At 41.0% G+C, this 14,941-nt stretch overlaps 1 protein-coding gene across 1 annotated transcript in view; it reads left to right on the forward strand.

Moving 5' to 3' along the window:
• The window catches only part of PHLPP2 (PH domain and leucine rich repeat protein phosphatase 2), a 59,620-nt gene extending 45,338 nt beyond the window's left edge, over window positions 1-14,282 (forward strand). Inside the window, exons 14-19 of the mRNA XM_043899004.1 lie at window positions 2,198-2,360; window positions 2,543-2,673; window positions 3,792-3,902; window positions 5,034-5,228; window positions 6,607-6,838; window positions 9,323-14,282. Coding sequence (XP_043754939.1) covers window positions 2,198-2,360; window positions 2,543-2,673; window positions 3,792-3,902; window positions 5,034-5,228; window positions 6,607-6,838; window positions 9,323-10,477 — 1,987 coding nt within the window. The 3' untranslated portion in view covers window positions 10,478-14,282. The remainder of the gene's footprint in view (window positions 1-2,197; window positions 2,361-2,542; window positions 2,674-3,791; window positions 3,903-5,033; window positions 5,229-6,606; window positions 6,839-9,322) is intronic.
• The last annotated feature ends 659 nt before the right edge of the window (window positions 14,283-14,941 follow it).

Here is a 14,941-nt window from a genome sequence, read left to right on the forward strand (position 1 = left end):
ACTGAAGAGATGAGTAGTATGTAGCCAGGCTACATTTATAAGACATAAGAGAGACATTTGGTGTGGTCAACGTTTTAAACAGCATCAGTGGAGAAATAAGTATCTTCCAAGATACCTTTGATTAAAAATTTTTTTTAGAAAATTTGACGCCAGAAAAATCCATGAAGGTAGTTATTAAAAATCATGTTTTCAAAACCTAAACACAGAAAAATGACATTTGATATAATTTGAGTGAAATTATATATATATCATAAAATTATATTTGATACAATTTGAAAACTATTTTTTTTCTATTTTGTTTTACAAATTTTCTTAGAAATGTGTTAAACACGAAAAACGTAGAGATTGTAATTTTTTGTGATTGTTTATAAAGTATTTGGAGCTTACAGAAGACAAGTGCAATAAACTTGATTGCTTCCTTGTAAGAACTTGAGCAATAGCTTTTAAAGTGAATGCAGTCTTAATTTCAAGATGTGATAGATCTCTTGAAATCCTAGCAGATTAGTTCATTGGACCTCAAGTATGTTCAGATAAAGTGAAAATGACGCACCACTGATAAGTTATACGAGTTTATGAAACTCTTGGGAAATACCAGATGTAATACTCTTGAAACTTACGAAGTCCCCCTAATTTGAAGACACTTACTGTTGGACTAGAGTAATCTGAATACAGATAATAAAACTAAATGGAATTCAAGAGCAGAATTTCAAGGAAAATGTGTGTTCTAACCTGAATTGTAAGTCTGCTGTCATCTCCTGAACAGCATTATAATTGCATGGGCACAGTCCAAGGCTTCTGTTTCCTTTGGACTGTGTTCAGAATCCAGCACAGTTCTGGGTGCCCACTAAGAGTCTGATTGAGATATAGATGCTGTGTCTCTGTGTAAGAGAAAAGCATGAGGTTTGGACATGGGAACACCTTAAATATATATGATTAAGTTTTTTTAAAAGTTATAAAACAGTACATGTAATAAGCATCATGTTTTAATTTAAAAAAAATAGGGTTTCATGCATTAAAAAGGACTAGAATACTCACCACCAAATTGTCATCAGAGATTAAATCTGGTCATGGGATTGAAAGTTTTTTTGTTTTTGTTTTTTTAATGTTCAGCTTTATTTTTTTAATATTTTTCAGTTAGTATTACTTTTGTAGTAAGAAAACAATTTTAATTCACGGAACTTAATTATTACAAAGTATTTATCAGTAGTCTAGCATGGAAATTATCTGTGATATATGAAAAGGGCAGATTTAATATAAAATCTGCATATGAAAAATTTGACAGGAAATTCAGCAAAATGAAAATAACTTTTTCAGATTGGTGGTGGTTCTGTGGATTTATTTTTCTTGTTTTCTAAACTTTCTGTTGTGGGCTTCCCTAGTAGACCAGTGGTGAAGAATCCACCTGCAATGCAGGAGACGTGGGTTCGATCCCTGGATCGGGAAGATCTCCTGGAGAAGGAATACCCACTGTAGTGAATCTTGCCTCCAAAATCCCATGGAGAGAGGAACCTGGGAGACTACAGGCCATGCGGTCACAAAGAGTCAGACGTGACTTAGCAAGTAAACAGCAATAACAACTTTCTGTTACAGCAGTTTATTCTCTTTACAGTTTTTTAAAATCTAGATAAAGGTGTTAGGCCCTCTGAAGCTATTCTGCTTACTGCATAGAAAGCTTGGCTTACTGCAGTGGGATAGTGTGAATGGCCTGCATCACAGCCCATGGCACGGGGTTGTATCTATGCTCAGCACTCGATAAATGTTTATGGAAGCTGGATTATGTTATGAATAACTGTGGAAATTTAAAACTGAAAGGAATCTTAGTGATAACTTAGTACAACTTTTTATTTTATAGCTGAGGATATTGATGTCCACTGACACTTATTTACCCAGTATTTTGCTACTAGTTAGTGGCAAAGCAGTACCATAATTAGTCGACTAGTTAACCCTGGGAAGATGTTCCTGCCCCGAAGATCCAGCAGCTGCAGTAGAACCATGGGACACTCCAGCCCTCAAAGTGCACTGAGAGGGAGGCAGATGAGGCTGAGGCTCGGTGGGAACATTCATTCACCGTGGTGGCTGTTCATTCTGGCCAGTTATCAGGCCACAGGCTGGTCCCCTCTATACTCTGGCTGCTGTAGAACTTGCTTGGCAGCTGCTTGTTTAAGTACAGTATGGTATTTTGTTGTTTCTTTTTCAGCAAACTAAATAAATTGGAGCAGTTGGAGGAACTGAACCTAAGTGGTAACAAGCTTAAAACCATCCCCACGACCATTGCGAACTGCAAAAGGCTGCACACTCTGGTGGCCCACTCCAACCACATCAGTATTTTTCCAGAAATATTGCAGTTGCCTCAGATCCAGGTACTTCTGTGTGCTGTGTCCTGAGGTGATGGCTGGAGTATGACTCCTAATAAAGTGGCAGCTTGGGATCACAGTATATTTAATTGACTCTTGGGAAGAAATGAAATTCCCTTTGAGGATATAGTAGGAGTTTGAACATTAGGGAGTTAAGAATTAACTTAATCTCTCCTTTTTCCTCTCAGTTTGTAGACCTAAGTTGCAATGACTTGACCGAAATCCTGATTCCAGAGGCTCTCCCTGCTACTTTACAAGACCTGGACCTGACTGGAAATACAAATCTGGTTCTGGAACACAAGACACTGGACACATTTAGGTAGGAAGACTTCTGAAGTTGAATCCACGTGTGCTCTTACTCCCACCAGCCTTGTGTGGTTCTTCATAATGACTGTGCGGACCTCAGTTTATTAAAGCTGTAGGATGACTTAGATCATAAAGCCCCTCGGTTCTCTTCTTTGATCCAGTTTGTGTTGGGTGTTCTATCCAGCAGTCAAGCTCAGCATCATGACTGCTTCTCAGCCACACCCCAGTACCTTTACAGGGCACGTGTGGGGCTGCATCCCACAGGCCTGCAAACGCTATACTTGCCCAGCCTCACGACCGAAGAAAGAGCCCAGAGGTGGCAACAGAGACTTCATGGTTTAAAGGGTAGGGCATTCTTGCTTGTTTGAACCAAGGTCCTAGAGCAACAGTCCACCATGTGCGGCAGATGGTGTGCAGGACATGGTAGTATCTACTGTGGAGGGGGAGGGCATCGGTTACTTGGGAAACAGCAGAGGAGCACGCCCCCTCACTGTGCCTTTGATAAACTGTCATAGTAGAGATAGTTCACATCTAAAGATCAGAAAAGTCACTAGCTAGGGCTAGGTGAAGTGGTGGGAGGTCGGGGGGTGGGGTGGGGCGTTTTGTATGAGTTTATGATTAGTCTGTCTGATTAAGAGGGAAGGTCAGTCAGGTGAGTGGGGTGTGAATGAGGCAGGAGTTGGTCAAGCAGGGGAGGTACAGAGAGCAAGAGAATAGCTGTCTTGAGTGGTCTGATATATAGCAGGCATAGGTAATTTAGGTGGCACAGATTATATTGTGTTACATCTAAGACAGTGCAGAATCACTCATTGTACCAAGACTTCACTGTATCAAAATACTTCAACTAAGTAGACAGTTGGTTGAAACTTAAATACCTTTGTTGTGCTTAGTTTTTCATTGAAATGAAAGGCATCAGTTATTACAAAATTGGCCCATGTCTTCCTCCTACCCCTTTTCTTTCTTTCTCTTCCTCTTGGTCAGTGGGTCAGCATACTACTTTCTTAGGTCTCTCTGGAAATGAGTCTTAGTATGTCAACAGATTATTTTGTAAAAACAAATTATTGTTGGGATAGCTTTTGTAAAATAGAGACACATGTAAGGTTTAAACCTCCCTTCCTCCACTTCCCACAGCCACATCACCACCCTGAAAATTGATCAAAAACCTTTGCCAACAACTGATTCTACAGTTACATCAACCTTCTGGAGCCACGGACTGGCTGAGATGGCAGGGCAGAGAAACAAGTGAGTATCATGGCTGTGAAGGCTGAGAAAATTCTCCTGACATCTGGGAACAGATCTAATGCTGAAAGCTAGGCCGTGTTGTTCTCTTGGTTTGACATAAACAAATCACAGAATGCCAACATCAGATAAGATTCCTCTGAGACCGTGATCCAGTAAGACAGAACAAGATGAATGTGCACAGAACACTCACATCCCACCTCATGACTAAGATGGGTGACTGCTCCTTTCTTTATCAGTCACAGCTTTGTCCCCATGCTAACCTTCTTTCCCGGTAGTTAAGATTTGTTGAGATTATCAACCATAAAATAGCCCTGCTTTCTTTTTTTTTTTTTAATTTTTTTAAAACATTTTTTTCTCTCTTATTAATATGTATATTTTAAAATTTTTGGCTGCACCGTGAGGCAGGTCCCTGACTGGGGATCAAACCTGTACGCCCTGCCTTAGAAGGCAGATTCTTAACCATTGGACCAATAGGGAAGTCCCAGAATAGCCCTGATTTCTGACAGCACCCAATCTAGTATGACCCCCCACTTTGTTAGACTTTCCCCAAAGTGATCCAGCCAAACCCAAATCCTATACTAGGTTTTTTCCAGTGCCCACGAATCTACTCCTGAGTCCCATGGTGTGCTTTCTCTTGTTGTTACATGATAACCCAATTTGTTGAGCTACAAGTGTGGTGTGCACTTTGGCGAAGTCTTTGACTGAAGGGTGTTGATAGTAGGCCTTTATCACTACTGAGAAAAAACATCTTTTTAGCCTTCTGTAACATTGCAAAGCTAATACATACTGCTCCTGAATGTGGCTGAATTCCCCCATTTCTTATGACATCAACTCTTTTAAGATGTTGCTTACCTACCTTCTGTAACACTTTTTTCATGTATAGATGGGGATTTACCACTATTCTTCTCCACTCTCAATCAGCACTTACTTTTTTATTTTTTAATTTTTTGGCTGCACCACATGGCATACAAGATCTTAGTTCCCTGACCAGGGATCAAACCTGTGTTCCCTGTGTTGGAAGTGAGTCCTAACTACTAGGACTGCTAGGGAATTCCCTTCCTTCTTTAAAGAAGGCTCCCTGGAGAAGAATGCTTTGCCACTGACTTTCTCTTTCTTCTGTTTCTGTGAAAGGTTATGTGTATCTGCTCTAGCTGTGGATAACTTTGCAGAGGGGGTGGGAGCTGTGTATGGCATGTTTGATGGTGACCGGAACGAGGAGCTCCCTCGCCTCCTCCAGTGTACCATGGCGGATGTGCTTTTGGAAGAGGTGCAGCAGTCAACAAATGACACAGTTTTCATGGCTAACACCTTCTTGGTATCTCACAGGTAAGCAGGTGGGTTGAATAATTTCTAACCTGGCCCTGCCTAAGCCAGAAGGTCTGGGTCTCAATTGTAAGTTCAGCAACATGGTGAGATCTTGCTTTTTGTCTCATGACCGTTCTGTCCATCAGCATGGAACATGGGGACTGTGGCTCTTTAAAGAGCCATCTGTTTTTTCTCTTGAAACCAAAGGCTGCTGAGAATCTGGAAAGCCCAGACATCATGTGTAATAGGTTGTGTATGTGTTATGTACATTTGGGGGAAGGAAGGTGGTAAGCCTCTATAAGATTCTCCTAAGGGTCAGTGACCTACAGAGGTTAAGCACTCATCAGATTCTTGTTTTTAAAATACTTATTATTGGGGATTTACCAACTAATCTCCTCGCTGAAGCCTAAGCCACTTAAAGGCAAACACCCTATAAAGCAAACTGTTGAAAATCTCTTCGCAGCTAATAGAGCATCTTGCCCAGCAGATGGGCTGCTTAAAGCATTCGTACAACTGAGAGAGTGACCCTTTGCATAATCAAGCTTCAGATGGAACAGCCTGGAGCCCAAGCTGGTTTCACCTGTCATTATAACACAAAGATGTTGGGAAAGAAGTCTATTTTTTAGTAATAGAATTGAGCCTAGGGACTTGGCAAAATAAAGCATTTGGGAAAGGAAACTCAATTTATGAAGCACTTCCCAAGAGCTGGGCACAGTTCCAAGCATTTTCCGTACTGTATCTTTAATTTTCTAAGTAAGCCAAGGAGGTGAGTATTTTAATCGGAAAAATTTCTTGGAGCATTAACTTGCTGAAGATCTATAGCCCATAAATGGGAGAGCTGGAATCTGAAACCAGATCTTTCTAATAGCATCTGCTCTGTGTTTAGCATTGTGTACCAAGTGCTGGAGGTTGGGGGTAGACACCATGTGCATGGGAGAAATACAAGGAAAACTATGGGCCTTCCTTCTGGGAACTTACAACCCAAGTAAGTGGTTCAGTGTCGTTCTAGGACCAGAAGCCTCAGCATCACCAGAAACTTGTTAGAATGTAGATTACTGGGCCAACCCCTTCCCCACTGAATGAGAAACTTAACAAGCACTTCAGGTGATTCTGATTTGCTTCAGTTGGAAGCCACTGAGTTAGGTTATTGCAGATTATGATCAATCAGAAGCAGCAGAGAAAGCTGCCTCTTCATTGTCTTCTCTGCCGCCACCCTTTTGGTAAAATTTCTTAGCTAAGAGTAGAAGGCAAAGCCGTCTTCACCATCATCACTCATATCAAGATGGATGAGGGTGAGATGGGTTCATGGTCAACAGATAAACAAGGAAGCCTTGGATATGAAGGACCGCTGCTTTCTTCTAAAACTGCCGTGTTTTCATTTTCTTTTCTTTCTAAACAGGAAATTAGGAATGGCTGGCCAGAAACTAGGCTCTTCGGCTCTCCTTTGTTATATTCGTCCTGACACTGCCGATCCAACGAGTAGCTTTAGTTTGACTGTGGCTAATGTTGGCACATGCCAAGCAGTCCTGTGTCGAGGTGGGAAGCCAGTGCCACTCTCTAAAGTCTTCAGCCTGGAACAGGACCCAGAGGAGGCTCAGAGGGTGAAGGACCAAAAAGCCATCATAACAGAGGTAAATCTTACTCTCCACCAGTGACTTCTACTCCTCAAATCTAATGAATGCTATTCTACATAGAACAATGAAAGTCCATTTTCTTCCTATCAAGCCTTGTAAATTGTATTCAATCCAGATAATAGTAATAGAAGAAAATCTAATGAGCAGCTAATAACTAGCAGAAAGAAAGAGCAAATTAATTAGAAATGAAAAAGCCTAAATTGTGATCTTTAGACTTATACCTTGCATGTAAAATAAATGTAAATGTCCCCCTTGGTTAATTTTCATCTGGTTTCTTATTCCAAAACACAAGAAGAAAAAGTTGTATGGTTTGACATCCCTGTTCTGAAGTGCAAAGTTTCACAGTAGTTTTCCTGTTTATGGCTGAATATATTCTGGTGGTTAATTTTCATCTGGTTTCTTATTCCAAAACACAAGAAGAAAAAGTTGTATGGTTTGACATCCCTGTTCTGAAGTGCAAAGTTTCACAGTAGTTTTCCTGTTTATGGCTGAATATATTCTGGTATTGTTTGTTTTTTTTTTTCTTTTAAATAAAGAAGCATCAGTGTTTCTAGTATTTCATAACTTTTCTCCTTTTTCAGAAGTTAGCATGGGACTTTTGCTTTCAAAGAGACTTTAGCAATTACATGTAAACACTGTTTACTGCAAAGCAGAATTTTGTTCAGATCTTCTGCCCATAGTTAATTGTTTATTTCTTGACTGTTGAGTTCTTTGTGTATTTTGGATACAAGTCCTTATCAGAAATGTTTTGCAAATATTTTCCCAGTCTGTGGCTTGTTTTTCATTCTTTTAGTAGTGTCTTTTGCAGAGCAGAAGTTTTTAGTTTAATGAAGTCCCACTTACTAATTTTCTTCCTCATGGGTCATGCTTTTGGTGGTGTATTTAAAAACTCATTGCCAAACCCAAAGTCACCTAGATTTTCTTCTGTGTTGTCTTCTATAAGTTTTGTCTTTTACATTTAGATCTGTGATTTATTTTGAATTAATTTTTTTTTTTAGTAGGTGTAGGTTGCTCCGTGTCCAGATTTTATTTTTTTGGACATGTAAATGTCCAGTTGTCCCAGCAGCAAATTGCCTTAGCTCCTTTGTCAAAGATCCGTGGACTCTTATATGTGTGGGTCCACTTCTGGGCTGTCTTGTCAGAATTTTACAATAAGTACTGTCTAAAAGATTCCATCCAAGGAAGCACAAAACCAAAAATTATCCTTCTAATGTGGTTGATGCTATGAAGATTCTGGAACTATGATCTTAAGGAGGGTCTTTCAGTCAGAACAAATGAAGATAAAAGATAACTTTTTATTTGATTAGTCTATTACAGAATTTAATTAATGCTGTTTAGATTTTTCTTAGGGAGTCAAACAAGTAGGAAACATTTTTATAAATACAGACAATTACAATTTTATAATGTGTTGTTTGCCTGTTACTTGCTTAAGCATTGTATTTTCATTGTTTTGTTTAACTTTCACAATAACCCCCATGAGAGAAGTGCTTTTATTTTTATTTCACAGATGAGGAAAATAAAATTACAAATTTTGAGAGTTTGTGACAAGTTCTGATAAATAAGAGTGCCAGAATTTTCACCCAAAGAATGACGGTAGCTATGAAATTAATATATTGAGGGCTTTGGTGGTTTTGTTTGTTTTTTTCTTAAGAAATCAGTATGAAGCATCTGGCAGATGAACATGCCCAGCCTGCAACCAGGGTTATTCCTTTTCCTCTGAGTTTAGAATTATATCATTCTTGATATGACCCTTAGAGAGTAAGTAAATTGTGCCATGGATTTCAGACTTTCCTTTTCTAGGCCAAATAACTTCAGGGATTATTCAGTACTTTAGCTATAAAGATTCTCTTACCCAGTTAATATCTTCAGTCCCAACTTTTAGTCCCAACTCTGCCTTTGTTATTTATTTATTTGGCTGAGCTGGGTCTTGGTTGCAGCATATGGGATCCAATTGCCTGACCAGGGATCGAATCTGGGCCCCCTGGATTGGTAGTGTGGAGTCTTAACCACTGAACCACCAGAAAAGTCCCCCAACTCTGCTTTTAAATGAGAAGTCATTTTTAGTGACCCATCTGAGTTTTGGCCCCTGCCAGAATACTAGTGATGGAGAATTAATGATAGTTTTGCTTATTATTTTCCTAACAGATGTTTCTCTATTTAAGAACCTGCTGAGGCCTATACTTAATGTTAGAGCAAATATTTTTGAGATGGAGGTGCCTTTTAGCCACTTGATTTTCATTGGTTTTAACTCAGGCCTCTCAACTATTTGTGGTATAATACCTATTTGATATTCTGTCCTTTTGGAATTCTACACATTTATTTTTTGTAAATCCACTTAAAATTACACATACCCTAGGAGAAAACCATATGACATGTCAATTCTATTCTATTGTAGAGCCCTAAGTGTTGTGATCTAGAAAGACATAAAATTGTGTGTCACTGTTGCTTGTTTCTCAAAGTTTGCATTCTGCTTATCTCTAGGACAACAAAGTGAATGGGGTGACTTGCTGTACCCGGCTGCTGGGCTGTACATACCTCTACCCTTGGATCCTCCCCAAGCCCCACATATCTTCCACTCCACTCACCATTCAGGATGAGCTGCTGATTCTGGGAAATAAAGCATTGTGGGAACACTTGTCATATACAGAAGCGGTCAACGCAGTACGCCATGTGCAAGACCCATTAGCAGCTGCCAAGAAGTTGTGCACATTAGCCCAGAGCTATGGTTGTCAGGACAATGTGGGGGCGATGGTGGTTTATTTGAACATTGGTGAGGAAGGCTGTACTTGTGAAATGAATGGGCTCACGCTGCCAGGTCCTATGGGATTTGCTTCAACCGCCATCATCAAGGACCCGCCCAAGCCGACCACTCCTTCCTCCAGCAGTGGTATTGCCTCTGAGTTCAGTAGCGAGATGTCCACTTCAGAGGTGAGCAGCGAGGTGGGGTCCACTGCTTCTGATGAACATAACACTGTTGGCCTGGATGCTGGCTTACTTCCGAGGCCAGAGAGGCGCTGCAGTCTCCACCCAGCACCTACCTCGGGGGTGTTCCAGCGCCAGCCCTCTTGTGCGACTTTCTCAAGTAACCAGTCTGACAATGGCCTGGACAGTGATGATGACCAGCCGGTAGAAGGGGTCATAACAAACGGCAGCAAGGTGGAAGTAGAAGTAGATATCCACTGCTGTCGGGGGAGGGATCTTGAGAACTCACCCACCCTTCCAGAGAATTCTCCTGCCCCATGCCCCGAGGACCGTGCTAGAGGATCGTTATTTGGGATCCGAAGACAGAACAGTGTGAACAGTGGCATCCTCCTGCCAGTGAGCAAAGACCGGACGGAGTTACAGAAGTCTCCCTCCACTTCCTGTCTCTATGGGAAGAAGCTCTCCAATGGCTCTATCGTACCCCTGGAAGACAGCCTGAACCTCATCGAGGTGGCCACCGAAGCACCCAAGAAGAAGACCGGCTATTTTGCTGCCCCTACTCAGCTGGAGCCAGAGGACCAGTTTGTCATACCTCATGACCTAGAAGAAGAAGTGAAGGAACAAATGAAACACCATCAGGAAAGCAGGCACGAGCCTGAGCCCAGTGAAGAGGATCGGACCGAGCTCTCGGAGGAGTTTGACACGGCGCTGTAGTCCTCCCCCAGGGGCCATGGCATCGCACGAGGCTGCATGGTGTAGGGTAGGGGACCCTGCCAGGGGCGTTCTGCCTCTGTATCTCTAAACCACAGATGAGAAGAGGCTGGATCTCGGAGGTGGAAATGGTGAGAGCTGTCAGGGTCTTGCTCTGGATAAGCTAGTCAACACCATCAGTGTTAAGTTTCACATTTAACCTGCATCGGGATCCCCAGGGTTCCTGGGGAGCAGGCAGGCATTACTCTGTATCAGTCCTACCACCTGCCATTAACCCTTTCTCTCCTAGGATAATTATGAGAATTTGCCTGCCTGGGCAGGAGAGGGACTATTTCTGTGGAGGAAGATTGGTTCCTTTTACTGATTGCTGCTGATGGATCTCTGCGACAGAGAAATCACCTTCTATCTCAACCTGATGGGATGTGATGTGACTAGTCACATGGCTTTTCCTTCTTCTCTACGAGAATACAGCCTATTGAAATGATGTTTATTGGAAATGTAGAACCAATCAAACAGATAACTTATGTTTGTGATGTAATGAGAGCACTTTCCACTGACTGTGAACTTTTTATTTTCAAATCTGCACTCGAGCCAATCTTCTTAGAGGCAGCCCAGATCCTTTGTCCATAGGCAGGATGATCATCGGGAGTTGGGGCCAGCTGTGAGGGTACGAGGAAGGGCCCTGGGAAATGGACTGTTGGATGTCAGACTGTGAAAGTTCCTGAGAAACAGGGGAGTAGTTCTTCTTTGGGGGATGAAGACGGGGAAGGGGTGAGGAACAAGACTACTTCCCCCAAGTCACAAAAAGAGAATAACTGCTAGGAATCTCCCAGAAGATCACAAGAGAAGCATTTGGGGATTGGCGTCTTTCCGTAACATGAGGTGGAGATGGCAGTCAGCCTCCTAGTACGCAGGGCCAAGGCTGCTGCTGCTGCTCACATCCAAGTAAACTTGAGTTACAGCAGACGACTCTGAACAGACTGAGGCTGAATGAGAACAGATGGATGGATGGAGCTTCCAGTTAGACAAGTTCCTTCTCTCATTCTCGAGCCTAGAGATGGTTTTCTAAAATGTTAGGAGTGAGCTGAAGTTTCAACTTTTAATGGTTAACAGAGTCTTCTGAAAATGCTTATCCACCTCACATGGCTTCACAGTACTGGGCTCAATTTCTGAAAAACTTGATTGAGAAAATCCTAAGCTTACAGAAAACCTGGTTTACTGATTTTTTTTTTTTTTTTTTTTGCACATCCCATGTAAGCCTAGCAAAATGCAGTTCCTTCTGTATTTCTGTTCCATTGCCTTTTCCTACAAAGTTTTGACATTGCTTAATTTTACCCAGTGGGGAATGTGCTTTGAATTTTTAGAATACTTTGACAATTAAAAAGAAAATAGAGTAGAATCATTTTTAATCTGTTTCATGAGACATGAAATGTTAAAGATAGGGTTGATCTATACATACATATGTTGGGGGTTTTATTTTGCTGAAGCAGTAGTAGAAAACCAGATGACCTCTCCACAGATAGTTAGGTATCCTCATCTTCTCAGAGGCCTGTACCCATGTGTATGTGTCAGTGGGGTACACACTCTTGGAGGATTCCATACCAATGAGTGTCTGGTGTTCAGCCTCTCTAAGATATGAATTTGAGTCCCCAAATTGTCAGGAACACTTTTTTCTGTGTCAAACTACTTGTTAGCTACTGAAAAATTTTAGAACTCAGGTCTTGATTTGAAGTGGGGATCATAATATGGTTCATACAAAGTTCAGGTGCTGTAAGAAAGATGGGAACAATAGTGTGTTGCCGCCTTATTTTTTTATGGGAAAGTGGGGTGGGGGGGATGAAGGAAAAATGAAGGGAAAACCCAAGATGATAATGATGAAAATTATTTTGGGACGAAACCATTTTAATAGTCTTTTTAAAATTGTCCTTTATCTGTGAACTGTTTCTTGTCTGTTTCCCACCCTACGCTAATTGGAACCACTACAAAGCCCAGTTATGAAACTGCTTAACTAAAAGTAAATGTATTTACTTTTTAATCAGAAGAACCTTCAAATTCCCAGTGTTCTTTTATGTTTATGTCCCAGGTTTATGTTCAGGAAACATTAGGTTGTATGAAAATATAGGCTGTACCAAAACTGATTGCTCTTTTTCTTGTAACTTCCTTTGATTCATTTCCCTCTATAATTACTATTTGTTAAAACAGAGGATGAAAAGGCCATAGCCCATCACCAAAAATACACAGAACCCTCTTGACCTATGAAGTCATTTACACTTCCTGTGTGAGCTGATTAGGTTGTCAGGTGGTAAAAGCCAGTAATCTGTCTCCAGGTGAATGTAATCTGCTTCCTAGGACTACCCAGAGGACGCGTTCCCCAGGTGGGCAGAGGCCCATTGATCTCTAGCCCAGAGGTCCCAGCCTCTGCATGATTCTCAGGTCACTGTGTGTACCTCCCATTTAATGGAGTTGTTTAAGAGAGTTTCTGAAAGAATGTTACTCCTGCTTATGGGAGCAGTCCAGGAGTCCCATGGAAGAAAGAAAACTATACAAGTCTTGGCAGCCATGGTATTTTTCTTATCCAGATGGATTGGAAATGTATTTGAAAATTTGAATGCTAGTATGTCCATAAAGCTACCGTGATACCATAGAGTCATTGAATTATTACTCCTCATTCAAGTGAGGGCTTTCTTATACTACTGTAGAGTGTATGTGCAATAAGTTGATGAATTCATTTTCCTGATGTATAGAAGAGCCAACACGAGCAGCTTGGTAATCATTGGGTGCTATTTTAATTGTTTGTAGCGAGTGCTATTTTCTAGGAGATGGAGCCAGTTAGGTTTGGCTGATCTGCTGAATATCAGATGATGCCATTCTTTCCATGTCAGCTCTCAGCAAAAGCAGGTACTTGGAAGCCACAGGCTCCCCTCCTCTGTCTACTCAATAATCACTAATGAAGAGACCTCCACAAGGGAGCACTTGGCGGTTGTCGATAAACATACCAATTATTAAATAGTCTCCAAGCCATTCAGTGATGTCTGCAGCATCACTCTAGAACTGTCTTGTGTCACTTTTTTACTTCCCTCTGGGCGGGGCCTCTCAGACTCCCCTGTTCATGGAGGCAAGTTAATCTTTCTCTCCAGTTAGTGACTTTTGCCCCATAGTTGGGTAAGCACTTCCTACACTGAGAAAAGCAGCTACAGTAAATCCTGCTCTGTTTCCCTCATTTGGTGATGATTCAATCACACATAAGCTCCTTGTATTCTAAATTTCATGCACTTCTCCCAGACGCTATAGGGTTTTCTCTCACTGTTGCCAGTGGAGGTCATCCAGACAGTGAGTTCATATCTTATGGTTTTGTGCAATCATTGTCGTATTGTAGTCCTAAGACTCATTATAGTGTATTTTTGATATTTTTGAAATGTGTTAAATTTTTTAATTCAATAATATGAGCCAGAGCATGTTGCAGCAAATCTATTGTTTGTATAAAAATAAAATAAAAATAATGATAACAATAATAATAAATAAAATAAAATGGAATATCTTTTTCATGGCTTTGTTTTAAAATGGAATACCTGTTATTTTATAAGTACTTTATTTTAGCATGAAACTGTAATTTTCTCTAACTTGTATGTAGAATTAGTTTCTTAACCAAAAGCACCTTTAGGATTTTTTTGCTTTTTCTTGCTTTAGGGGAAGATAAGTGAAATCACATTCCATGACAAATATGAAGCTATGAGTTAAGGCAAGAATAAATATTTTTGATCACCTTTTAAGCTGAAATAGCAATAAAGATTTTTTACATTAAGAAATATTATATTCTGACTTGGTTTATATGTTTAAATAAATCCCAAAGACAAGAAGCATGGTCCTTATTTCCATGCAGGTTATTAGCTGATGAAAGGGAACTCAACTTGTGAATAATCTACAGCTCCTCTTAAACCACAGAGCTACCAAGGATACAGAGGAACTAAATGGATAATCTGGCCATCATGTCTGCCCTAATGGCTTTGGTGTTAGACTTTAAGGCAGTGGGTCTTGGCTCACAATACCTCTGATCTAGGTAAGCCTCTAAATTGTTCCCCTCTCCTCTCCCTATTGGTTGTCTTCCATAATTTCTGGATGTCCAAGCAAGATTAGCTACCTTTCACTCCAAATAAAGGCCCAGTTGAAATAATTTTGCAAGTTTCCTCCTCATTTAGCGGAATTTAGCACACCTCCAATGTGCCAGGCCCAATGCCGCCATCTGCTTTCGTACCTTGGTTCCATGACACGCACCCACACCTATTCCAGGGTGGCATAACTACTTCACGTGACATAATTTCCCTGGCACATCAACCACCACAAGAGCACGAGTCACTCGGAACATGTTTCGGTGTGGGATCCACGGGGTCCGAGTTTTGCCTCTGCTACTTAGAAAGATTTAACTTTAGGCAAGTTCATGTCCCCAAGGCACAGTTTTTTCCTTGATTG

Source organism: Cervus elaphus, chromosome 4 (genome assembly GCF_910594005.1).
Source record: "Cervus elaphus chromosome 4, mCerEla1.1, whole genome shotgun sequence".
In the NCBI taxonomy this organism is placed as follows: domain Eukaryota; kingdom Metazoa; phylum Chordata; class Mammalia; order Artiodactyla; family Cervidae; genus Cervus; species Cervus elaphus.